The 25,490-nt window shown below is 43.0% G+C and overlaps 3 protein-coding genes and 1 long non-coding RNA gene across 9 annotated transcripts; 2 read left to right on the top strand and 2 right to left on the bottom strand.

Annotated features, from left to right (window-relative positions):
* Positions 1–374: 374 nt before the first annotated feature.
* Positions 375–8,275, bottom strand: LOC119032717. Its single transcript, XM_037122203.1, has 7 exons — positions 8,137–8,275; positions 6,436–6,543; positions 6,265–6,321; positions 5,997–6,155; positions 5,443–5,602; positions 4,906–5,006; positions 375–2,685 (listed from the first exon to the last, which is right to left on the bottom strand). The coding sequence occupies exons 1-7, from the start codon at positions 8,146–8,148 to the stop codon at positions 2,521–2,523; spliced, it is 762 nt and encodes a 253-aa protein (XP_036978098.1). The 5' UTR covers positions 8,149–8,275; the 3' UTR covers positions 375–2,520.
* Positions 8,276–8,965: 690 nt separating this feature from the next.
* Positions 8,966–14,610, top strand: LOC119032715 (ankyrin repeat and SOCS box protein 15-like). 6 transcript variants are annotated; one of them, XM_037122196.1, is made up of 13 exons: positions 8,966–9,091; positions 9,227–9,336; positions 9,520–9,572; positions 9,660–9,791; positions 9,905–10,069; positions 11,108–11,214; positions 11,355–11,749; positions 12,185–12,345; positions 12,453–12,597; positions 12,678–12,833; positions 13,273–13,375; positions 13,512–13,665; positions 13,761–14,610. In XM_037122196.1, exons 2-13 carry the CDS (start codon positions 9,230–9,232, stop codon positions 13,928–13,930), a joined length of 1,848 nt encoding a protein of 615 aa, XP_036978091.1. In that variant the 5' UTR covers positions 8,966–9,091; positions 9,227–9,229; the 3' UTR covers positions 13,931–14,610. The 6 variants fall into 6 exon arrangements, 5 of the variants coding, with proteins under 5 accessions (XP_036978091.1, XP_036978094.1, XP_036978092.1 ...); XM_037122197.1 differs by lacking the exon at positions 8,966–9,091 and having other exon boundaries at positions 9,230–9,336; positions 11,355–11,493; positions 11,578–11,749; XM_037122199.1 differs by lacking the exon at positions 9,227–9,336 and having other exon boundaries at positions 9,018–9,091.
* Positions 9,526–11,481, bottom strand: LOC119032718. The gene is made up of 3 exons (XR_005079019.1): positions 11,343–11,481; positions 9,922–11,206; positions 9,526–9,820 (listed from the first exon to the last, which is right to left on the bottom strand). It is a non-coding gene; the product is annotated as an uncharacterized LOC119032718 (long non-coding RNA).
* Positions 14,611–15,755: 1,145 nt separating the features above from the next.
* Positions 15,756–22,093, top strand: lmod2b (leiomodin 2 (cardiac) b). The gene is made up of 6 exons (XM_037122202.1): positions 15,756–16,445; positions 16,921–17,397; positions 18,611–18,871; positions 18,970–19,179; positions 19,619–20,080; positions 21,660–22,093. The coding sequence occupies exons 1-6, from the start codon at positions 16,170–16,172 to the stop codon at positions 21,684–21,686; spliced, it is 1,713 nt and encodes a 570-aa protein (XP_036978097.1). The 5' UTR covers positions 15,756–16,169; the 3' UTR covers positions 21,687–22,093.
* The last annotated feature ends 3,397 nt before the right edge of the window (positions 22,094–25,490 follow it).

Here is a 25,490-nt window from a genome sequence, read left to right as displayed (position 1 = left end):
TAGCTATATGAAATAAAAGCACGGTCTTTTGAAAATGCCAGGAAGACGCAAACACCTCAGACAGGCAAACATGACCTTGTTAATAATTTAAAATAATACATCTGTTGAGTAAGTGACATTTATATATTTGTTTCAACATGTTTAATCTTTATTTGACTTAAAATAAAATAATTAAGATAATCAAGATCCACACTATAATGTGACCATTTTAAATTCTACTATAACTTTCATCATAGTAGTAATTTCAGTAGTTTCTTACAAGGTGTCCTTTGACAAAATAAGTTCCCCTGTTAAATAAAGGTTATACAATAATAACAAAAATATGTCTGATTCTGATACATTATCAACACAAATGAAGCTTTATTATGACAAGGTTGATCACAAAAACACTTTATTTGAGCAAATGTTATTACCTGTTAAATATCAACCATCGGAATGAAAAAATGCATCAAAACCCCTGTTAGTTAGTCTGTGTCTCCTTGAAGTGACATCAGAAGTCAGGCAGAGAAGATGATCTGAACTGAACATCTTTTTAAAGTTGTGTACTGTTGCTCCAACATAAATAAGATGTACCTGTATGTATTTTTGATATGTAACACTGATGAGAAATCTCAAAAGTCTCAGAAGAATACACATACACGTAATATTCACAACACGATTTTGCTCATGGGCCATTTGCAAGGGCTGGACAGAAACCATTTTTCCACTTAAAACACTTAATTAAAAAGTACATTATTCACATTTTAAAGTGCTACAAATGTGGGCCATACAGTATGCATTCGAAGAAATCCGACAGTCAGCACTTTTACACGTCAATCACCAAAACAACACAAGACATAACAGCCAGAAAGGTTAAAGAGGTTCAGTCTTACCAACTTCCTTCACCACAACAAAGAGAAGAGTGATCGAGAGTAGACACCAAGAATCAGATATACAATATACATCCATATATGCCACTGTAGCCTGCTTTGCATTAATGGTTTTACATACATGTTTTGTCTGTCTCCTTACATTCATGACTGAATTTTTAAACATTATAATGGTATAAAAAAGTTAATGACATTTTTTAAGTGTGTTCTCCTGTGACAAAATAACTTAAAATCTCACATACATTAGAAATATATATTATCACAAAATTAAAATACAAATTGGTCACCAGAAAGACAATAAAACGCGCAAGTTGCAGACCTTACTTTGATACATGGATGTGTTTCCGTGTGTCATTTCTGTGTTGTGGAAGTAAATCATTAAAATGCAGAAAACTGTACTAACAGTCCTCTGTGCATGAGGCTACATGGCCTGCGGTCGGGAAAGATTCCTCGCCTGTTGATTCATAGGGATCTGCCGACATCAGTCGTGTTTGTAACTGGTATTTCCTCCAGCCTACGGCCACTTCTTTTGTGGACGAGAACAAGCCCTCCTTATGCTCCTCACTGAGCTCATCCCTCCGTCCATCTATCCATCCCTATCTCCCTCACTTTCCCTCGTCCTGTCTGTGCTGTCTCTCGCTCCCCCTGATCTGACACATTACAGCACAAGAGCGCTCACACTCGGGGAGTCATGCTCTTATGACTGGACATGATTGACTTGGTGAATAAGGCTTTAAAAACGCTAACACACTCACTGGGGGCCGGGCAGCAGCTATAGATCACTGGGCAACAGCTTTGAAAATACAAAGGCGGGATTCAAAGTGCCTCTGGAGATGGCTATCTGCCATCTGGTCAGATCTTTCATACACAAAGTAGGACACTTGTCGGACTGCTCGGCGCGTTGTTTGCGACTAGCAGGTTTGGCAATTGTGTGGCAGATCATGGATCAAGATAATGTCAACTACGAGCTGCAGTAGGTCGAATGCTGCTGCTTTTACTTCTGAAGCATTAAAGGCCATATTGATAGGAACCTGTCAGCGTTTTACCCCTAACGCATTTCAGTACGATTCAGAATACAGGGGCAGGTGTGGATTCGGTGTGTGACTGTACAGGGGTGAAAGGACAACCACTTTAACCATGAGGACAAAGCCAAAAAAACTGCTGACAGGGGTCCCATCTCAGAATGAAATGACGTCCTCCAAACAGAGTGATATCATTTTGATTTGAGGCTCCACTTCAGAGCGGCAGGAATGCAAAAAAAAAAAAAAAAAAAGAAGAAGAAAGAAATCAACTTGGTCTGCTCAGAGAAAGCCAAACGCTGTTTAACACCAGCCAATTCGATATATAACCTCAGCAGCCATTTTGGCAGATAACCAGCCATCATGTAGAGACTTCTTCCTCTGATCCCAAACAACCCCTTTGGATGGTTAAGTGCTAGAAGCGTCTGGGGAATGTTGCGATACGCCTCGCATCGCAGCAGGTGTGTTTTCTCTTCGCAGCGCGGGTCCGTGCACTCAGATGAGTGAAAGCAGAGGAAGAGGAGCGTCAGACCGCGCTCGTTTCTCCCGGCAGGCTCCTGCCAACAACAGAACAACCTGGAGAGTGAGTCGTTGTACTGCTGTCCAGATTTCCCTTCTCTATTAGTCATGCTTCATCCACTCTCGTGTTCAGGGATCGCCTCCCCCACTGGCTGAGTGTCAGCGGCGTGGGCGAGTGTTTGAAGTGGGATGGAGATAGACACAGTTGGGATCAGGTCAGAAGGTGTCATTTGCCTGTTTTCAGCGTTGCAGACTGGTAAACGCCTCCTAGACTTGGCCTAAAAATAAAAACAAAGGATAGAAAAAAAAATCAGACTCAAAGCCGAAAAAGTGTTCTGTTTTCTATGGTGAACACATGACAGATGTAAAATCTCCAAAGCGGATATCATTACTTTAGGTAATGACCTCGAAGTACTACTGAATATTTGATGAGCAGTTGTTCATTTTGCAAGAACTGCCTTCCTGGAAGTGCTCATGGAAATGAAGGTGCATTATCACGGGCTTTATGAGACCAACCCACAGAGAGGAAAAGGCACAAGGCTCAGTGTAGCTGATGGAAAAGTTAAAACCATGGCCAGTTTTTTTTTTTTCATCGGGTTTCTCATAATATTGGAGGGGAAGAAGCAGGAGAACCACGGTGGCTCTAACTGGGCCATCCACCGATCAAAAGGACTGATTCAGAGAGAGTAGTAACCAAGCCTCAACTGACGTCCAAGTGCAGTGCAGTTAACGGAACAGCTCATGCATTTTCTACTCGCCCCCAAGCCACTGGAAAGACAGATGCAGTTCTGCAAAGTCTCAGTCTGCAAAACACTGGCAGAGCTTCACAGCAAAACAGAGTTGCACAACAAAATGTAATAACCCCAATGAAAAAAAAAAAAATCAAATGGCTCCATACAGGTCGTCTATAGTAATCCAAGTCCAGAGACGATAAATTGATTTGAAAAGATGTTTTTAAGCTAAAATCTTCACGCAGGGGTTCCAAAGACTGCGGATTCACCGGACAAGCTGCATGGATGCTATTTACTATACAGTATTTTCTTTTTTTGTTTTTTTTTTATAATTTAAAACAGGTCCCCATTTACTTCAATTGTTTGGGGAATGCTGCAACGGTGCTTTGGTTCAAAGCCCTAGAAATGTAGTGTGGACTACGAAAATTCAGCTCACTCTCCATCTGCAGCGGGGTTGATTCAATATTAACTGAATTTTCATTTTGTGGTGAACTTATCCTTTAATGTATGCTGTAACAAAATGCCACTGTGTTGTCATGTAAAGAACAAACCCCAGCACTTAACAGAACATAGAGCACCAACACAGACACTGGGTCCATCACTTATTATCAGTTATCACTTTTGTAACACTATATATCTCTATTTTTACACATTTCCAGTTAAGGAACTTGACCCCAACAGGTTCCTTGCATGGCAGTTTCTGCCATCAGTGTCTAATTGTGCATGAAACTGGTTAATGTGGCATGTGTTGTAAAGCACTTTGAGTGGTCGGTAGACCAGAAAAGCGCAATATAAATGCCATTTACCATTTCCGTTTACCCAAGAAATGAACCTCTCTGAATAACTAATTACGAAATGGCTCCCAGCAGAATTCTTCATTCATGAAGAGACGGAAACATGAAGACCATGCTGATAATCTATACCACAATGTTATTGTGGTATAACAAGTATTCATGCCTCTCAAATTTGACATTATTGACCCTTCTACATGCATGCAATTATCTGCCTGAATAGTGTTGTGTTTGACACAGGTAGTAAAAGCAGCTTTTACAAAGGCAGGAACGTTGTTGCTTCATTCTGCATTAGCTTACATAGAATGATGCTCAAGTGTATAGATATAGTTAATCTAAAATGCATGTTTTCTGTTGTAATATCTCATTAATAACAGCACAAACATTAGGGCCAAGACCTTATTTACCTGTTGGGCAGCAAACTAAAGAGGAACAAAAACGAAAACTTGGATTTAGCCAAAAAAAGTAGCGAGACCGAGATGCGTAGATATCAAAGACACTAGCAAAGCAACACAGTATATAAAGTTAGCACAGCAGCAACATCAGATAAGTCGATATAACTTTAAATGTTACAGTTATGGCTGATACGTTTGCTGATTTTGTCACTTGGTATACTGTCATTTAACAAGAGTACACAGCTTTGATAGTGGCTCTTTGTGACAGTGAGCTAACTGCCCAACAACATCAACATACTAACATGCTCATACTTGACAATGCTAACATGCTGATGTTCAGCAGGTATGTGTACCATGTCCATCATCTTGGTTAAGCGTGTTAGCATGCAAATATTTGTAACAATATACTTTTGTTGCAGACCTATTGACTATACTCTGTTTAGACGATACCCTGTTTAGAGTATGGAGTAGGCTGTAGTCTGTCTCTTGTCTTCTCTATTTCTTTTAGATTACTTATAAAATGTATTTTTAATCTATCACCAACAGACACTGATCCACATTGAGTTTGCTCACTTACTTACCAGCCAAACCAGGATAACAACGCAAGCTATGAAGGGGATGAGAGCCAGAAGAAAGGGAGTTCTCTTGGACCAGCTGTATTTACGACCCTCCTCCTGACCTCCTGGAAGAAGGAAATATTATTGGAAATTGTTCTGACTACAGTTACACCTCAGAAATTCGATAGCGAGGACGCCAATCCTCTTGATGGTAGAGAGGACTCTGGTGGGATTCAAGCTTAGTTGCGGGCGTATGTGCCTGGAAATCCCTCAAAAACACTCACTTTGGCTCCCTTTTGAGGTGTCAAATGTACTCAGCAGCATTGACTTGCTTTTAATGCATCTTTTGATCATACAGTTCCCTTTAATTACAAATATTGGGTGTGTGTTCAAGGTTACACCTGATTCCTTCCTCCGGCTGTGTGTCCTTGACCCACCCAAATCAATACCTGTCCACTAACAGGCACACTAAGCTGCTTAGTTTTTTCAGGCTTGCATAAAAAAGTGTTAAAAAAAAAAGTAAAAAAAAAAAGTAAAAAAAAAAGCAAATGTATGGTGTACCTGGTGTTTGTTGCGGATTAAGGCACGGCGGCGGCTTGCACGAGAAGCCGGATGTTCCTTGGGCTGCGGCGTGTAAGACATCTTTGATGTAGTCGAAGTAAAGACCAGACATTAAGCTCTCCTCCTGATAGTGACACTGGTAGAGTTGCATCGCCGTTTCCTGGGGGGATCAGACACACAGGAAGAAATCCTAAATATAACCCAAGTATGCAATAAAGCGTCCAAAATATTACATTCTCGTCACTCAAACTGAGCCGTCGTGTGTTTGCACAACCCGTGTGTCAGATTTGTGCTGTCACTCCCTTTGCAAAGCATGTAAAGGACACATTATGTAAAATGTGCTTCATGGATACAAACACAAATATTGTACTTTTTACTCTTATCTAACTTTCGTGACTAGTAAAGTTGCAGATGCTGCACCAGATGAAAAAAAAATACTTCATGACCCCTCAGTACTTTTATTGCCAGAAAAAATAGCTTTAATACTTAATCAGATGGATAACAGTACAAATTTGCACATTATTCTCCAGTTTCTTTAGTTGCTGATTACCTACCAGTTCCTCGTGGTCAAAGGTGAAGCGCAAACTCTTCAGCATGGCGATGAAGACAATAATATTTTCCTTGTTGGACGAGATGGCACCAAACATGTCAGCCAGCTTCCGCAGACTTTGCTCCAGAGGATAGATATTTAACACCACCCAGCACGTGCCTGCCTGGGGAAGCAAAAAAAAAAAAAAAATCAATTAAATCAATTAACAGTCTTTGGGAAATATTCAGTCGCTCATGTATTCGGCTGTTTCTTGTTAATTCTGTTTTACGTACCACTTCTTTGGGAATGTAACTAACAGGAATCTCATAATCAGAGGGGATATTCTGCTTCTGCAATGGAGATAACGACAGAGCTGAGACCTCATTGGCACATACACATACAAAAGGGATACGCAGTGAATTGAAGTGATGCGTGTCAGGCTCTCAGTAACTCGGTAATCTCACCAGTAACGACAGCTTGCTCACATCATCAGTGATCGGCGTCCCAAATTTTCCGGAGCAGAGGTTCAGACTTGTGAAGAGACTCAAGAGGAGACAAGGTGCTTTCAAGATCTGAAGGACAAAAAGAGTTCATGTGACATTTAAAAAAAACATGCAGTGAATTTTACATGAAAACATAGACTGGATTCATTATAGTATAACAATGAAAAATGACAGCAGATGTGTTAAACTGATTATATTCTGATATTTCACAAGGGTTTCAGGTGAATCCAGTTACACGCTCCCACATGGAATATGAGACATTACACCCATAATCTCTATCTACAGTCACATCTACTGTATGTAGGCTATATGAAGCACAATCACTTATCAGCTTGTTATGACACCAGGCCGGGGTGGTGTTCACGATAACAGCGAAATTTCATTAAGTGTTATGTTGAAGCAGACACATCCAACAGATCCTTCAGCCTTCTTTAAAGAAGAATTTGAAATGTTCTATATTTCTTTGAAAAGAAAGCAGCAGTTGTTTCTCGAGTTCTCAGTTCAATTACACTTCACAATTTCTGCATTTCCCTTCCAAATTAGTCCTCACGTTGGCTCGATGTGACGTTTTTCCAAATGTTTTGTAGCTAGAAACTGAATCTTTTTTGTTTTTCTTTGTTATGTAAGATGGCGTATTTAATATCTCCAGGATTTGTATCGTTGGAAACACATTGGGCTGGCATTTCTCCACTATTTTATTTTTTAACATTAACACTTGAGAAATTCAAGAAGCAAATGAACCGGTGGCAAAAATAGTAGCTGCGCTTCGATGTGAGATGCTTTTTTTTTATCATTATAAAAAAAAGAACCACTTCAGCGCCGTCACAGTTCAGATCCAAATGAACTGAAGTTAAAAACTGAATATTTATGTGGCAGCTGCACCGATTCTCCGAGGTGTCAAGATTTTCATTGCAAAAACACACAATGAGCTCTCACATGACGATGAATGGACAGTGTGACGAGCAGGAATTTTTCATTCTGCTACAAAAAAACCCCAAACAAACAAACAAGAAAACCAACAACAATATTTTCTGGCATCAGAACTGAGCGAATGTGGCAGTTGGACTTCTGGGAGAAACACGTGCCGCTCCTCATTATTGAATATATTGAGTCGAGGCGAGCGGCATCCTTTCACTTGCCTCCCCCTTTTAAAAAGGTGCAGCACCAGCAGAATGTGGAACAGCTACTGCACTGCTCTGAACACATTAAGATACATCTTACTTAATGCAACCATAATTCATAATTCAACATTTCATTTCTATTTTTAAACACTACAGGAATATGATTTAATCTGAGTATTTATATTTTTATTTAACGATCGGTGTATTTTTTATTTTCCATGCTTAAAAAAATGAATAACAGTTTCATTAAGTCACATTAACAGCAGTTCATTTAACACTCCAATGTAGAGCTGTAGAGAGATATAGTGAGATCCAGTGTTGCAATGCAAACATATTTCATAGCAAGAAAAAAGAAAAATGCAAAAATTAGCAATTCTGACTTTAAGTGCAAATGATCTGCGATTTAACAAGCACAACACAAGTGCGAATTAAGCCGTCAGATAAAGCTGCAGCAGTATGTAAGTCTTCACAGAGCACAATTTGACAAACTGTGTGTGTAAAAAAAAAAAAAAACACTAAGAAATGAAATTCTCCTACTTACTTTCTTCCTCATATGGAGCAAGAATCAGCAGTTGCTCAAATCCAGTGCATGAAATCGAGGGCTCCCGGTCCGGTCACAGAGCTCATTGTGTGCGTGTGTGATGTCCGAAGCGTGTGGTGAAACTTGAGGACGGGCCGGCAGTCTGCTTTCACTCCAGACAGATTGGTGAAGTCTTTTTGACGTGGTGGAGAGAGGCCGCCTACAGGCTGAGTCACTGTGTCACACACTGACGCCGTCTGAGATTCTTTTTTCTTTTTTTCTTTTTCCACAAACTCCCACGTATCAATTTTGTTCGTCAGGAGAAAGTGGGTGCTTGTTCTCTAATATTGCGCTTAGAATATGTCAAGGTTATTCTCCCCAAGCTATTGTTTAGAAAGTGAAAAAATGAGATGGTGATGTTGATAATCCTGGGGGGGGCCTCTGATTTATCATTTTTGATTGCTATGAACAATGTGTATTTCATTTATTTCCATCATTTAAACACACTTTTGCTGTTTTTTTGAATCGCTTGAGCGAGTGTGCAGAAAAGCGCGGTTGCATAATGTTCTTGGGAAGCACGCCGGTTATTGATTTCCATTTTTCGCATCAATACCGGTCACAAGGGAGGTGACTCAGACAAAAAAAAAAAAGAAAAAAAAAAGAAGAAGAAGCAGATGTTTCACAAGCATGAAAAGCGCCTTTTGTTTACATCTGACGAAAATAATCTCATCTGAAGTAAAGTCAGAGGGCAGCCAGTCGGGGGAAGGAGTACTTTGTTCGGTGGGGTTGGGGAAGTGTTAACGTGACACTGTGAGTCAGGTCGTCTAAAGCAGGTCACATCTAAATATAACTCAGACAGCTAACAGGACCAAGCAAGACAAAAAAAACAAAAACACACGGGCAGCAAAAGCTGGAGAAGACGTGTTCAGACTCTGGGGTGAGGACGGATTGATGTGACTTTGTGGCGTCATCTAAGGTATGACTGATTTATACTAATGTGCTTACGAGCATGAAACAGGTGTGATGCAGGGCCAGCAGCCATTTTGTTGCATGCTGTGGAGAAGCACAAATGGAGACGCCTGTGAGGTCATGCTTGTGTCCTCTGTTGTAGAAAATGGATTACTTTGAGCAGGAGGAAATAAACGAGGAACTTATTGAGTTTACCATTCGAGAGAGCATTCAGGATGCCTGCAGGCAGCAGGGGTTGGTACAAACAAACAGGTATGACATGAGTCCAAAGTGTCCTCGCTCTTGTATAATGAGGTAGTACAGTCATTTAACAAAAGGAAAGGAGGTCCTGAATTAAATCATCTACAGGTAACTAACTCCAAAACTGTTTGTTTACCTCCATCTATAGAGTAAAATTGATTAATTGATCATGTCAAACTAACTTTGTTTCAATAGGAAAGAAGTAAACAGTGAGGACTTCCTGAAGATAATGGCAGCCATTCAAAAGGGTAAGGGTCAAATTTAACTCATGGTTTAGCACAAGGATATCCCAATTGACGTGAATGGACAACAAGTGTTGGGTTGTGTCTCCCCAGGTGACGTGTATGCGCTGCAGGGGCTGTCGGGCTGCCTGCCAGCCTTCAGAGAGAGGGACGGCAGGGGCTGGTTGGCTCTGCACGCAGCAGCCGTGCAGCCGCTGCAGGATGTCCTGCGTGTGGTGCTGCAGGGTGAGGGTTCAACAGGCTGGGTGTGGAGTCTGAATGAAGAGAGACAGTGGAGAGACAGATGTGTATTACCAACCTTAACATACTCCTAATCGATGTGTTTTTTTTGTCCGCAGCGATGACGTCCGCAGACCTGACCCTGGAGGAGCCGACGGAGGACGGGGACACGGCTCTGACCCTGGCAGCGGAGGCCGGCCTGATGGCAAACGTCAAGATGCTGCTGTTGCAAGGAGCCTCGCCGCACAGCACCAACGGCAGGAACGAGTCTCCTCTGCTGATCGGTAGACACACACATGCACACAAACTCAACACAATGCATACACAGTCACTTATCCCTTATCGACAGCTTGTTCGTAAACATATTTATCAGTGGATAACGATTTCACAAAAAAAGGTTTCAAATAACTTTATTTTTACAGTTGATCATTAGTAAATGCTTCACAAATTGGCTGTTAGAGCATGATTTTTAATTATTACAGCGGTGTAAAGTTTAGTTTTTACTCAAGCAGACGTGTCGATGAAAATCCTCAGTCCCTCAGGTCATTGTACATCTACGTGCTGTATCGTCGGCAGCTGGACTTGTTTCAGTTTTCTTGAAGACATTTCACCTCTCATCCAAGAAGCTTCTTCAGGTCTGACTAACTGGATATCTGGTGTGTCACACCCACACAGAGTCTAAAAAGCTGACCGACACCCCTCCAGTTGGTTAGAACTGAGGAATCCTCTTGGTTGAGAGGTGAAATGTCTTCAAGTAACTGACACAACCAGTCGCAGACGATACGACACCGAGATTTACTGAAGCACTTAAGTATGATATAATGCAGTATTACATTACTGACATGCCCAGTAGTGTACAAAGTGTCTAAAATTAGCTCAACATTGAAAACAACAACAACACTAAAACGTATCTTTGATATACTCTGTAATCGTAGAACACACTGGAAGAGCCAATCTGCATGATAAGTACTTTTGATACTTTCAAGTATATTTGCTGATAGTACTTGTCTTGTACTTTTACTGTCTCAAGAGTTTGAATTCGGATGAATTGCAGTTACAAATGTCGGCATGTTGTTTTAATAAACAACTCTATTCACTTTGTGTGCGTTAATTATCAAATGTTTGCACGCCAACGCGCTAAAACTAGGCGGCAAAAGTTAGCATTGCATCTGTGCGCAGGCTAGCCTGTTAGCTCAAAGCAGTGCTTACCCTCACAGAGCTGCTGGCGTGACAGTAGAATTGTTAAAACATCTCCTGTAAGCATTAGCTTTCTACTTATCTGGCTTCCTATCTCATCGCCTTGTGTTTTCTCCATGTTGCAGCGGTGAGGCAGCGGTCATACGACATGGTGGCGTCCCTCATCATGGGCGGGGCCTTTGTGGAGCAGGTGTGTCAGTCCAAGCGGACGGCGACCCACGAAGCTGCAAAGGTGAGCAGAGCTGTGCTGATACCGGCTAAAACAAGACAGAATATGACCTCACAATCCAGGCTACATGTCATATTTTATCTGTCCTTCTTTACCGTCTTTGCTTCCTTCCCTGTGTCCTTGCTTCCTACCTCTTGCATCAGGTGGGTTGTCCAGATATTCTGATGCTGCTCCTTCGACACGGAGCCAAAGTAACTGCCAGAGACATTTATGGGGTGACTCCTCTGGGGATCGCAGCTGAATTCAGCAACCCTCAAGCTTTGGACATACTCATAATGCATGGTAAAACACTCACACAAAGTGTGATCCTTCACATCATGTCACCTTCGATCAGACCCTTCTTGTATTCTCCCTGTGCTCCACTAGGTGGTGACGTGAATGCCCAGGCCAACAACGGAGACACAGTCCTGTATGATGCAGCTGGATCTGGAAACCTGGACAGTATCGAGCTGCTCCTGCATAACAGAGCCAACCCAAACTTACCCAGCCACGGCTTCGAGCTGCCCATCCACAGAGCTGCGTACGAGGGGCACATACTGTGAGCTGACCTCCGTGCCCTGAAGCTGTGTAGCGATGCCAAAGAGCACCGAGTCACTTTTACGATCTACATTTGGCAAACGCTGGAGAATATCTAAGTTCTGAAAGATAATCCAGTTCCAGGCAAAACATGAAATGGCCGGGGACAAATTAACATTCCTCTCCTCCTATTTTGCAGCCAAATTGATGAAACTGTAGTCTGAAACATGTCTCTCTCTGCACCTCACAGCTCTGCAGTGTTTTCACTGTCGTCCTTTCCACAAAGAGCCTTCTGTTTATCGCTGTTTATCAGTTCCGTCACCGAATAACACTGTCGCTCAAAACCACAATCTAATGAACATTTTTCTCTGTGCCCTGTTTTCTTCTTTTAGCATTTGTTTTTCACTGGTTTTGCCCCCGACTCTCTTCCTGTTTGCCTCCCCCTCTCTCTCTCCAGAGCCCTGAGGACTCTCATCCCCATCACCACAAAGAAGGCTATCCGGCTCTCAGGCCAGGACCCCATCCACTCAGCAGCAGACGGGGGACAGGTCGAGTGTCTCCGGCTGCTCATCCAGAGAGGATTTGATGTCAATGTCTTGCTCAGCACACACATCTCTGGTACGCTCTCTCACACACACACACACTCGCTCAAAAACATATGAATCTTTGAATGAAGCACAAACTGGCTGAAGGCAGTTTGTCTCCTGCTGGTAATTCCTTTTCAGAGAACTACGGCGACCTCAGGAGGACTCCTCTGTTCTTCGCTATTTCCAACGGGGATGCCACCTGCGCCAAGATGCTGCTAGAGGCTGGAGCAAGAACCGAGCTGGACCCACTGCGATGCATCCTAGTCGCTATACGTGCTGAGAGGTTGGCGGTTGGAACCTATGTGGTGGCGGGATGGTTGCGTTGGGATAACCTCTGACGTCTCGCTCTTTGACCATTTCCAGGTACGACCTGGTGCAGCTGCTGCTGTCCTACGGAGCAGAGGTGAATTGTTACTTCAATGTGATCAGCAACACGCTGTTCCCCACAGCACTGCAGTACTGCCTGCGGGACCGTGTCATGCAGAGACTGCTGTTCAACAGCGGATATCATGCTCAGAAGTATGTCAATCCATGTGTAAAATAAAGAGTTCTGACATAAAGGTCCAAAATGATGCCCACTGTCACGTTCATCCTTTATTTTGTTGTTGTTTACATGCATTAATGTTCAAAAACACACTATTTTCTCATACTGTTCATGGCTGCCTTCACCTCTATTCAACCTTTGTCTGAACGCTCTGTTTCAGTGCCTGTTTCATTTTCGAAACATTCATTCAGTTTATTAAAATTGTCATCAGAATGGGAAGAAAAATTAGACATCTATGTATCACATTGCAGAGGTATCTACCAATGTTAGCATGCTAACTAGCTAGCCCCGGGCATGTAAACCTATTTCTCCCAGCGGTCCAAAGGTCCTATGTCAACTTCAATTTTCAAAATTATTATTTTTTATTACTAATATTATTTCAACATTTAATTTTTGTATCACTATCCCTGGTAGGTGTTTCCAGTGTTGTCATGATAAGGGTGAAATAATGGACAGTACCTGGACGAACCTCCATAACCTAGCCTACCAGGTTTACAGCAAAACTAAAGTCATCACAGTAAGAGCCAGTTCAGGTAGACATACTGTACACACTCTCTGTTGTAGACTCCATGGTAATTAAGACACACAGTAGACCAGTCTAAGCACCAATAACCTACCCAATAAATCCCATCCCTGATTTTGTTCTGTTTCAGTTCTGTGAGTTTGTATCTGTATCATGGCTGGAACATCTGGTTGGCGGCCTTGTGAGGATGCTCCTGGACTACGTCAGCTATGTCAGCATCTGTCCCAACCTGGAGCGCATCTTGAAGAAGACGCCCGAGTGGGAGGAGATCTCTGACATCATGAGTAAAACGTCAAATCTTCTACTAAAAAAGAAAAGACAGAAAATGTAGGAATATTTCAAGCAACTACAGGGTAAACGTTTGTTTGTGCGTCCCCAGGCAAGCCACGGTCTCTACAGCACTTCTGTCGACTGGTAATCAGAGGTCACATGAACCGCAGGACGCTGAATGACCCCGAAGCCATGGCTGCTGTCCCTTTTCCTCTGAGACTGAAGAACTATGTGACCTACGGAGACTACGACCTGTACGATGACCTCTCCTCGAAGTGAAACACATTTAGTTTATTAGATTTAAATACTAATGAAAAAGCACTGGTCACTCTTTAAAAACAAGCTAGATGAGAATATATTGTCTCTCAAAGTCCTTCTATATTTCATTTAAGTTTCATATATAGTGTGTGAATGTGATTACTGTTTCTTAGTACAATATTCTAGACTGCATTGCAAAACATGATAAGAACTGCAAAATGCATGTAAAGCACATGAAATATCACAATTTTTAAAAATGTCCTGTACGCCCACACAAGTGTTTTCACTTTGCCCTAATTAGACATCTGCCCAAGAAGAAGTCGAGGAGGGATTTATACAAGGCCTTCAAACTAAAGCAACCAATCAGAATGATTAAAGTGGAAGATGTCCCGGCTTAACAGGTGCAACAGAGTGTGAGAGATCAAGCGCGAGGTATACCAGCCCACACAGCCCTCAGAAAAGGGGAAGGTAATAGGGAAGGTTAAGTGAAAACACCTGTGTGGGTGGACAACATTATTCTCGCTTTGTGTTGTCTGTAGGTGTTCACTTTGCGAACAGTTGAAAATTGTTAATATATATCTTTAAAAATGAAAAAAAAAACAAAACAAAAACTGTACTATTGAAGCTAACTTAACGATGCCAAACCTAAAATGCAACAGCTATTTTTTTCCTTCACAAAGTCAATAAATGCTCCGACCTGATTTGTGCGTTGGTTCACAGACATCATTCTGATCCAACACTTTACTATCCATTTAAAGGGTCAAATAAGTTTAAAGTATTCAAACAAGAGCCAACAGCCACACTATTTCAAGCTAAATGCAAATGGCAGCGTGCTAACAGGCTGACGTTTAGCAGGTGTAATGTTGTTCACTCCAGTCTGGCAACTTGTCATCATTTCATCACTTGCAGGTTGAGTATAGACTGAAAAAATACTGAATTATGAGAATCTGGAGGGAAACTGGGCCATATTTTGAGGTAAAACTCCATATTTGATTTCGTAATGTTAGCATTCAACCACTTCCTAGCTAGCATTATCATTTGATTACATCTGTTGTGTTTCACTTCCAGGCTTAAATAAATGCGTCCAAGATATGTGTTGATATTTCAGAACTAATTCATGCCTCTTCTATCATATCGTGTAACACTAAGTGACGTTAGCTGTGAGGTGGCTGAATACTAATGTCAGCTGTTGTCTAATGGGTCATCAAATATGTTTTATCTTGAACAATGGCCTGATGTCTGTCTGGATTTTCACTGTCCATTGCCTTACAGGTGCTGTTCAGTCGATAAGGAGTAACGATTTGTCAGAGTCCCTGTGTTCATATGGCTTGCAATCTGAAACACAGCAGTACCACACTTGACTTTCCACCCTGAGCGGAGGAAAATGGCCGCTGTGTGGTGGCCAGTGAATGTCTTGACAAAATTACTTGGCAGGTCATCCAGTAGTTGTTCGGACACTACACTGAACCAGAGTAGCAGCGTGGCTAACAGACAGCAACAAACACTACATGTCTCAGTCCTAACCTTCATCTCTTAAAAAAAAACATCAGAACAACTCATCCATAAACATATAATCTCTAATCCTTGTCTCCATATATATGTTCCATGTTAAGATCATATCATGATCATATCGTAATCATCCAGATCAACTAGCAATAACCACAGAGGACACGACATGAGGTATGCTGTTTTTGGGGGCGATACATTATCTCTGTTTATCTCTCTCATCGTGTTCTGTTGGGCCCAGTTGGTCTTTTTAGGGCCATGAACAAAGCCACTCAGGCCCCGGTGACAGACCGCTACGTTGACAGGGCACGGTGTCTGAGCTCACATGCTTTTTGTGGCTCTGTCTCTCAGAGCAGTGCCTCCCAAAAAAGACGCTGCATCATGGGGCCCACGCTTGGTACGTTCCCCTCTGATCCCTCTCTTAAGGCCTAAACAGCAGCTGGCGAGATTAGAAAGAGGACACAGACGGACACACACACAGCCTCTCCAACACGACCGGCTAGGGGAGATCTGGTTCAGACTGGACTTGGCTTTTGTCATAAGAATCTTTTGACTGGACCCAGTTCGTCCAAATACCTCCGTTGAACAAGATCACCTTGCCTGGACCCTTATGTCCGTGGATCTCCAGCAACCTAACGGTGGCCCCTGTCTTCTCTTGGAACCTCTAACCCCACACGGCTGCTTCGTTTTGGGTTCCAGATTGAATCGCATGCATCTCAAGAACCGACGGGTCTCTACTTAGCACACTTCAGCCATGAGCTTTTTCGGGTACCGCCGAGAGCTGAGTAAGTACGAAGATGTCGACGAGGACGAGCTTCTGGCTTCACTCAGCCCTGAAGAGCTGGCTGAGTTGGAAAAGGAGCTTGTGGACATTGATCCTGACGCCAACGTACCCATAGGACTCAGACAGAGAGACCAGACTGACAAGACCCCAACGGGCACCTTCAGCAGAGAGGCCCTCATGAAGTATTGGGAAAATGAGACGCGTAGACTCCTGGAGGACGAGATAAGTGGAGGAAGCCCCAAACCGGTCAGTAATGACTTTTAATTAGATTTACTTGGCGTTTGTAGAATGTGCCAGAGGCAAAGCCAGCTTGTTTGAAGATGTATCAGACAGAATTCAAGACAGATTACTCAATGGTAGGGAAGAAGAGTCTGGAGGAAGATGGTTGATTGTCGAGTCTCATTCCCAGGTGGTCAAACACTGATGCTTTGGGCAGTTTTTCGGCCTGAAATTGTGACCCAAGGCATCTGTTTGACAATCTAGGAATGAGACTCAACAATCAACTACGCTTCTCTTTCCTACCTTTGATACATCTAAAAGTAAGCAGTCATCTGAATTACTAATAGGAAAGAAAATCACAAGCTGCTCTTTCTTCCACTGTTGCTTTAAAATCATCTGCGTATATTTAGCTTTACAAAACATGTTATATACGTATACAAGAAAACAAATTCCCCAAACGACAGGATTTAATTTCAAAATTTGAATATTTTTTAACACACAGGATGAGGAACAAGAGGAGGAGTGTGTGACAGAGGAAAGCAGCGGAGAAGAGGAGGAGAAAGATGTTGAAAATGAGAAAGAACAGAAAAAGCACGAAAAACCAAAGGAGAAGGAAGAAGAAGAAGAAGAGGAGGAGGAGGAGGAAGAGGAAGAAGAGGAAGAAGAGGAGGAGAGCGAGGAAGAGGAGGAAGCTGTAACAGAGGAGGAGGAAGATGAGGAAGAGGAGGAGGAGGAACAAGATAATAAATCAAAACCTGAACCCGCAAAGGATTCTAGGGTGCTGACACCACAGGATGACGGGCCCATGCTACTGAAGCCGCAGAGGGTGGAGCCTATGAGACTGACTCCTCCCCCTCCACCCGTCGACCCGAACGCGACTGGAAACCCAACCGTTGTCGATGATGCTCTCCAACAAGTTCTCAGCGACGACCCTGAACTCACCGAGGTTAATCTCAACAACATTGACGATATTTCAAAGGTATGAATACAGACACGTCATGAGAGGCTTCATTACAACAGGCTTGGATTCTGTTAAGTTGTCAAACACCACTTACTACGTCTGATTTACGCAAGACACCCAAATATGCAACCTCCTGAATCAAGGTTAAAAGAAAACTTTCAGTGAAGTGCCACTGTTTTGTCAAATTAGTAGATCATCTTTGCATTTTAACCAGCCCAATTTTCAGACTACATGTTAGTTGTAAGTATCTTTTTCTATATTTGTTTAGCTTCACTTTTATATTTCGCTGTCATAGTGCTGTGCTTATGCTCCGGTTAGGGTTTCTGCACAAAAACCACTTGGTGTGGGTTAGGGGAAAACATCATGGTTTGGCTTACAATACCTGTTTTGGTTGCCACTAAAATGGCTTGAGGTGGTTTGCTTACCCATGAAAAACATCCAGTTTAGGTGGCAGCAACAACAACTACAGATGGTCTGTCTCTATCTTTGACAAATACCTGGTTCTGATCAGCAATTAAATGCCTGGACATGTTCTGCCATCATGTGAAAAACACCCAGTTTTGGTTGCTGGCGTTGGTTTTGGTTGATTCAAAAAATGCCTGAGATGGTCCAGCTTTCCATGACAAATATCTGGTTTCGGTCGCTGGAGATCTCAAAGACTCAAACTGCAGTCGCCAGGTTGGCAGCGCTGTAGCTCGTAATAATGTCAAACCTTCCCCTCCACATCCTGTTGTGAAAGCTTGCTAATAAGAATATAATTTGAAGGCTTGGTTCAAATGTCACCCTTGGACATATTTATGGTTTGTAGAAATATTTTTTCCTGGTGACTGGGCTGGTTTCAACATTTGGCTTGAGTTTGGTCAGTGGTTAGCATTTGTTAGCCTCCAGCTTGCTACCATCCTGCTCTTGACTGTTGGGTAACTTTTGATTATATGCCAGGCTATTTTTAGAACCGGGCATCTAGCCATCGTTATGCAATGGTAGGCACAGTTACAGACTGGAAAATTAACTTCATATTGGTGTCCCCAGTCAACAGCTTTGACAAGGTCTCTGTGTTCTGCAGGCACCTTTAGGAAAGATTAAATCAGCCCGTAGTTAACCTGATGGCATCTACATCTTAGGTGCAAGCCCTCGTGTTGACAACACTGGCCATACTGAAGTGTTAAATGTCTTCAGGGGTGCTCTGACCTTTATGCTCTGGATTATATAAGTATCTATATTTACTTCTTAGGAAACCCTAATCAGATTTGCAGAGGCACTGAGGTCCAACACACACGTGCGGGTCTTCAGCCTTGCTAACACCCGAGCTGACGACCCCGTGGCTCTGGCTGTCGCTAAGATGCTGAGGGAGAACTCGTCCATCACCAGCCTCAACATAGAGTCCAACTACGTGACGGGGAAGGGTGTGATGGCGATGGTTCAAGCACTGCCAGGAAACAACACCCTGACTGAGCTTCGGTTCCACAACCAGAGACACATGTGTGGAGGACAGGTTAGCTACCCTCACTTCCAAAGGGACCATAATCTGGTTTGTAGTTCTCGTCCTCCTGCATTTTGAAATGTCTGTCTTCCTCAAACTCCCCTGAACAGGTGGAGATGGAGATGGTGAAGATTTTGAGGGAAAACCACACCTTGATCAAGCTGGGCTACCAGTTCAACCTGCCTGGTCCCAGGATGAGCATGACGGGGATCCTCACCAGGAACCAGGACCGCCAGAGGCAGAAACGTCTGCAGGAGCAGAGACAGCAGCAGCAACAGGGGGCGCCAGAGGGAGCCGTTAACCCCAGAACCACTGCTCTGGTACTTGCTTTTTACCCATTATGAAATGTGGGTAGTAAAACAGGACTGTTTTTGTTAGTGTCCCACTGGCTGAAAATCGAATTCTGCTTTTCTTTTGTCCTCCTTATTGTTTTTAAAGTGCCCATCACTGTGAAGAGCTCTTCGGCTAACAAGCTACATGCTAATGACATGGATAAATTTGGTCTGTTTATCTGATAAGCATGCTTTACTTGACCAAGTCTGGTAATGATATTACTTGCTAGCTGGCAAACTGTAAGCTGTAAGGTACACAGGGCTTAAACCTGAATACTATGCAACTGACTTTGTCTTTTACACTTCAAGTGGTACCTCCCTTTATATCTGACTATCAACATTTTCACCCTCCACAGTGCAAACACCTGCAAATTTTAGTTTAAATGAGCCTACTAGCCTATTCTTTTTTTGTTCCGTCTATCTCTAGAAAGGAACTCCTCGCTCGTCGCCCTACAGCTCGCCCAGAGCCTCTCCCTGGTCCTCCCCCAAACTCCCGCGGGGCGACCTGGCTAAAAAACAGACTCCCCCTGCTCCGCCTCCTCCTCCACCTCCACCGCCTCCTCCTCCCCCACCCCCTCCACCACCGCCGCCACCTCTCCCTCAGAGGGAGAAGAAGCCCACCAGGATGATCGCCGAGGTCATCAAGGCGCACGAGGCGGGCAGCAAGAAGGTGACAAAGACGAAAGGTAAGAAGGGCAAGAAGGGGAAGCTGAAGGAGAAGGGCAGGGACGAGACGAGTTGCATCCTGAAGGAGCTCAAGAACGCGCTGAGGCCCGTGTCGTTGGAGAGGCGAGGGGAGGAGGGCAGCAGGCCATCCACGCCCATGAGGTCAGCCCACGACCAGCTGATGGAGTCCATCCGCGGCAGCAGCGTCCGCAACTTGAGACGGGTGAGCGGAAGGGTTCATGCAACTACAATGCCTTTGAAACTTTTTCTTTTATATAAACGGACACAACTTGTTAATCAGGTTGTATTATTTGGAAATGTATTGAAAAGTGGCTGAATAGTTCCTCCTCCTCCACAAGCACTTGAACGGTGGCCTTAATTCAAAACTGCGTCGTCCCTCTGCCGGCAAACCGAACAAGTGGGAAGTTTAATTTAGATGAGGATGACACAGAGTCAGCGGTGTCTGAGTCATCTCTGTGGCTGACATCCTATGTTTTCTCTGCACTGGGGTGGGCAGGCAAAAGGCTGCTCGGCACCAGCCAGCACTGTGGTACAATCACAATACTGTAACAGCCAGGGCGAGAGATACAGGACGGCCAAAATACAGCACGTCAAATTCTTACCCTGAGGACAAAGATGAGAAAAGAAGGACGGTAAAACAAATAAGAGAGCGCTCAAGGTTTATCTAATATTTCATAACAGTGTACCACTGTTACTGTGAGGGAATTTAATGGCCTGAACTTTGTTTTGGTGTAATTATTATGCAAGACAAGTAATACCTTGCAGAGGCTTTGGCACAGCTTGTTATATTGTTAGAGTGGAAAATCAGCTGTGCCCTCAGATGGCGGGGTCTCCTAGCTGTGAAATTCCTGCCACTCAGCGCAGCTATTTATAGGAACGGTTCAGCGGAGCTCTGATAAAGGCAGATATGACACGTTAACGCGGCACACACACCAGCAACACGCATTCGACAGCGACCGTCCGCTAACACTTTGTTGACGACACCGAGGACATCACGCACAGGTCTGATCCCAAGGAAACACAGTCAGAGTGAGATGCCTGTCTTTATGATTATATTAAATTGGAACACTGCAGTCATGATGCCATTTAAAGATAAGGTCACCCAAAACTGAAAATTCAGTCAACAACATTCTCCCAAACAGCTGAAGTAGCTTGGGACTTGTTGACAACTGCTAAAAAACATAAAATGGCTCCACAAAGCTCATCCAGCATAAACCAAGTCCCTGGAAGCCCCAAGTTTCCAAATTGCCTTTGAGAAAAGTTATTTACACCTCAAGCGTCACAGCTTCAGTGAAGATTTCATATTAAAAAGGGTAAATAATGGCTTTTCATGTCATTTTGGGTTCTCAGTGCTTCTGGAGAACCTGGTGAACGTATCCCTCAAGGTAGCGCCGCAGAGTTAGTCAAAAATCCTAATCTTCACAGTTTACAGTAAGGAAGGTGCATGGTCAGCTTGCCAGTTAGCTTCGCATAGCATAAAGACTAGAAGCAGGAATAAAGCCTGATGTCAGCACGATAAAACCGCCCTCCCTCCTTTAAATGAAGTGGGAAGTGTGGTTTGAAAACTAGCCTACATTCTTGTAGCCATGCCTCAGAAGTCATGATTGCCATCTCTCTCTTTTTTCTTTTTTTTCAAATTTCTCGGTCATGACCACTGACTCATGCCCCATTCCTCGAAAATTCCCTGCCGTCACCATCAGATTTCTTCAAAAGCATGTGAGCCTTTGGAGATGTCTTTTAAGACCTGCACTGAAAACTGACATGGTGTTGTTGTTTTCCAGGTGGAAGTCCCACATCATCTACGATAATACGAGCAGAAAAAATAATAATAATTAAAAAAAAGAAGAAGGTCTAGTCGTTGCTGTGGAAACTGGGGAGTCTGCATCATGATGACGATGGAGCGACTAACTGTGATGGAAGCACCAGGTGAAAACATGTTGGGCATCCGGAAGAGACAAAAACTGAATTCATACAAAAAATATGTATACTGGAATATTGCACTGTAACAATAACTTACATTTTATGAATGTTTAAGTTTTTAAAAAATATTTATGCAGAATTGTGCTTAATTTTAATTCTGAAATGAGTTGACTGTACTGTTTACTTATAAGTTTTTTTTTTAAGTCACTGTTTTCTTGTAAAGTTGTAAATACGACCTGCTTGTTGGTGGAATTACGTGTTGATTTCTAAATATAACCATTTGGTGTTTACGGCACTACTCTTGTACACTGTTTTCTTCATCTTTGGTTACTGGATGAGATCCATTTAAAAGAAAAGGGTCATGTTGTTGTGCAGCAGCATAGGAAGCTCACACAGGCTCTGTTTTTTTATATCAGTGAGTCAGCTCACTGGTCAGCACCGCTGATGCATACTCCCACTCCGACACACTCACAATACACCCACTCCGGTCAGCACGTATCAGAGCGGGGCGTCTGCGCACTTTGTTCGAACAATTCACAATACATGACATGTGAAGGGAAAGAATAGACGCTCACTACGGATGTCACGGACATCTCAGAAGAGACAGTGACTTTTGACAAACATCACAGGATCGCGTGGAGCCAGTGGGCTGCTTCCAGTAAAAGCAGCAGCACCAGACAATGACTGTAAAGTCAGACCGTGAAGCCTTTGAGCGAAGAAATGACACATTCTTCCTCTTAAAAATGGAAGGTTTGAGAAGTGAAACACCTTAAATCAATTCAGTACACTCTGGGGAATTACAGCTAGGCCTTTGGTGGAATTGGAATGGTATGACCAGCAAGGGATGGCTGCTGTTAGCTAATGTTAGCGAACATATGATTTGGAAAATGTCATAAGTTTGCTCACTTTGTAGCCCTTTTTTCCCCCAAATTGTCAATTAGGTTTGTTTGAAGTGAGATAAAGTAACAGACCTCTTCCATATATTTTAGAATAAAACATAAAAGAAACAGCTAAAATGATCAACAGAATGAGAAGTTATGGCACCACTCCCCTCTAGGTCCCAACAACAACAGGAACCGGACCGCAAGCTGCACCGCTAACTTAGCTGACTAGCTAATGTTGTGGAGCAGTAACAGCAGCTTTGTGTGCAAAAAGAATTAAACAATTACAATGATTTCCCTGTTTTTACTAGGTAATAATGTACTCTCGGTACTCACCTATTTCCTTTGACCGAAAATGTCCCACTGAAAAGGAAATAACAAGAGTAAGAACCCAACATGGATTTTCCCTTGATAATGTATCCACACATCTTTTGACTGACTAGATACAGTCAGTTAGCAGCTACTCTTAAGTTATTTCACAAGTGGATTCAAAATGAATCTCTTCAAGCACACCCTGGATCAAACTGGACCTGTTTGACCGAAGTTAGCTGGTAGATATTGGACATTACTGACGTGTTGAAATGCTAACGTCATTTAGCTTAATTACATCGAGCAAGCAGACATATTTAGCTAACTATTCGTATTAAGTTGGCGCACAGAGAAAACAGTTAAAACATTTGGGCAACAATGGTGTTACTGGTTTGACCCAGTAACACCATTCACGTAAACATTAGCTAACATTAGCCACCAAAGTGGTTTTATTGACAAATTCAGCTTTTTATTCCCAAAGTTATATTCTGTTTGGAATTACTTTAATTTTCAAAGTTGTAGGGACAGTGGGTAGGCTACCATTTAAAACTATTCTGGAGTTTTCAGGGTCAGTGGGTTTGACCCAAGTACGGGTGACGGGTTCTGGATGAAGAGACCAAGATCATGATGAGAGAGTGAGAGATGTGAGCTATTAGCGTTGTCTATCTGAATCGCGCTCCTGCGTTTGTTTGTGTGTTTTGGAAGAGTTCCCGTGACTCCTAAATCCACAGTGCAGCTGTTCGAAGTCTACACGCTGTCTGCCTCAGGGGTGGCAACAACAGAAAAACTACAAATTGCATTATGGGAAAAACCATTTCCCCCAAAGTGTACCAGAAGATTTTAAGACTGATCTCCTGCTCAAAGGCATTCCATGAATTACACCAGAAAGTGGCAATTATTTATTCTCAAAGCACAGATTATTTTGCAAACTTGCTTCTGACAGAAACATGAAGCAGAAAGTCCAACCTCTAACTAGATTTACTCCTAAACAGGGTACGCTGCCACAGCTCCTCTATAACCTTGCCGTGCGCAGCAGCTCAGCATACACAATGCATTCCTTTGGCTGAGCGTCCTCAGAACAAAACTTCCTTCGCTCGAGTACAGCACTTTGTCATACATGTCCGAATGCCAACAGGGGGATCCTTCTGTGTAACTCATCTATATGATGCATAGACTTCCTGCTTGTCAATGAGGTCTCTGCACCCAGGGTGGTCGCCGCATTATGCTTATTTAAAATTCAAAGATGGGTCAGAAGGGAAACGAAATACCAGCCGGTCACAACGAAATTGTTTAGCACTCAAGCTGGCTCGTATTCGCGTAGCGCCGAGCTGCGGAATATCCCTTTAGCCTTCCCCGTCACAACTCTCAGGCCCTTTGACCTTTGCATTCCTCTCCCACTGCGCTGCTGCTGATTTACATACACTGCGAGGCTATTTTAAAAGGATGAGTTCACACAACATTTTTAAAACATTCAGTTGTCATCCACTCACTGCTGAGGGTTTTGGAGTCCGCGAAGAAGATCTCTGGACATCTGGAGACCTGGATTACGCTGGATGAGCTGTATGGAGCCTTTTTTTTTTTTTTTTTTCCCTTTTTTTCTTTTTAGGGCTTCTGTTTTGTTCCTCAGGTGTTTAGGAGAATGCTGCGAAGCTCCCGAAATGTTTTGTGGGCTACGAAATTTTCTGTCGGCATGGGGGGTGAACAGGTGACTGCATTTTAATTTTTTGGTTGAACTAGTCCTTTAAGCTGTTGAACGCACCTGTTACTTTAAGTGCACTAAATGTCAAGGTCACCAATAACTGATCTAATATTCTACCTTCGCTGTGCTGCTTCACCAAAGTCAGATTTGTGAACATCTGACGGCTTTTAAAAAAGCACCATTTCCAAAAGACAACATTTTGCATCACCTGACATTATATTTCTTAATTTATACATCACCGCTGAGTGTAAGAATTAAAAGAGATGGTCTCCATATAAACACTGCATCCAACTGTGCCACAACACTAGTGGAAAGTGCCATACCTGTTTTGATCCCCCTCATAAGCTCTGCAGCAGAGAGAAGCAATAGAGGCAGGGTCAGCGTGGTGTCAGCTGATGTGCACACCAACTAAAAATAAACGGCAGAGGCACTGAATTGTTGGCTCATTATTGTGTCGGTCACACTAATCACGGGGTGGACTCTCGCGGCGGCTTCTAAAAATATCATTTAAAGAGGGAAACTTTCAGTCCCTCATGTTTGCATTTTTTCTCCTGGAGGATATTCACTTAGGGCATCTTGTGTTTTTGCTTCTGTTCCTACAGGTCTGTCCCTGATTTATTCTTATAGCTGTGGTCTGCTTCTGATGAAATATCTTGAATTCTGCTTTTTCCTTTTCTTTTGGAGATTGGAGAAAAGGACAACAACAACAACCGTCACTCAACCAGTTTTCACATCCACGTGGCTCGGAGGGCTGAAATGGCAGCAGTAAAGTCTGTGATAACCTTCTGCTCAGCTGTTCACAG

This window comes from Acanthopagrus latus, chromosome 14 (genome assembly GCF_904848185.1).
Source record: "Acanthopagrus latus isolate v.2019 chromosome 14, fAcaLat1.1, whole genome shotgun sequence".
Classification (NCBI taxonomy): Eukaryota; Metazoa; Chordata; class Actinopteri; order Spariformes; family Sparidae; genus Acanthopagrus; species Acanthopagrus latus.
Note: the sequence above shows the minus strand (reverse complement) of the source record. Positions and strands in the feature narration are given on the sequence as shown.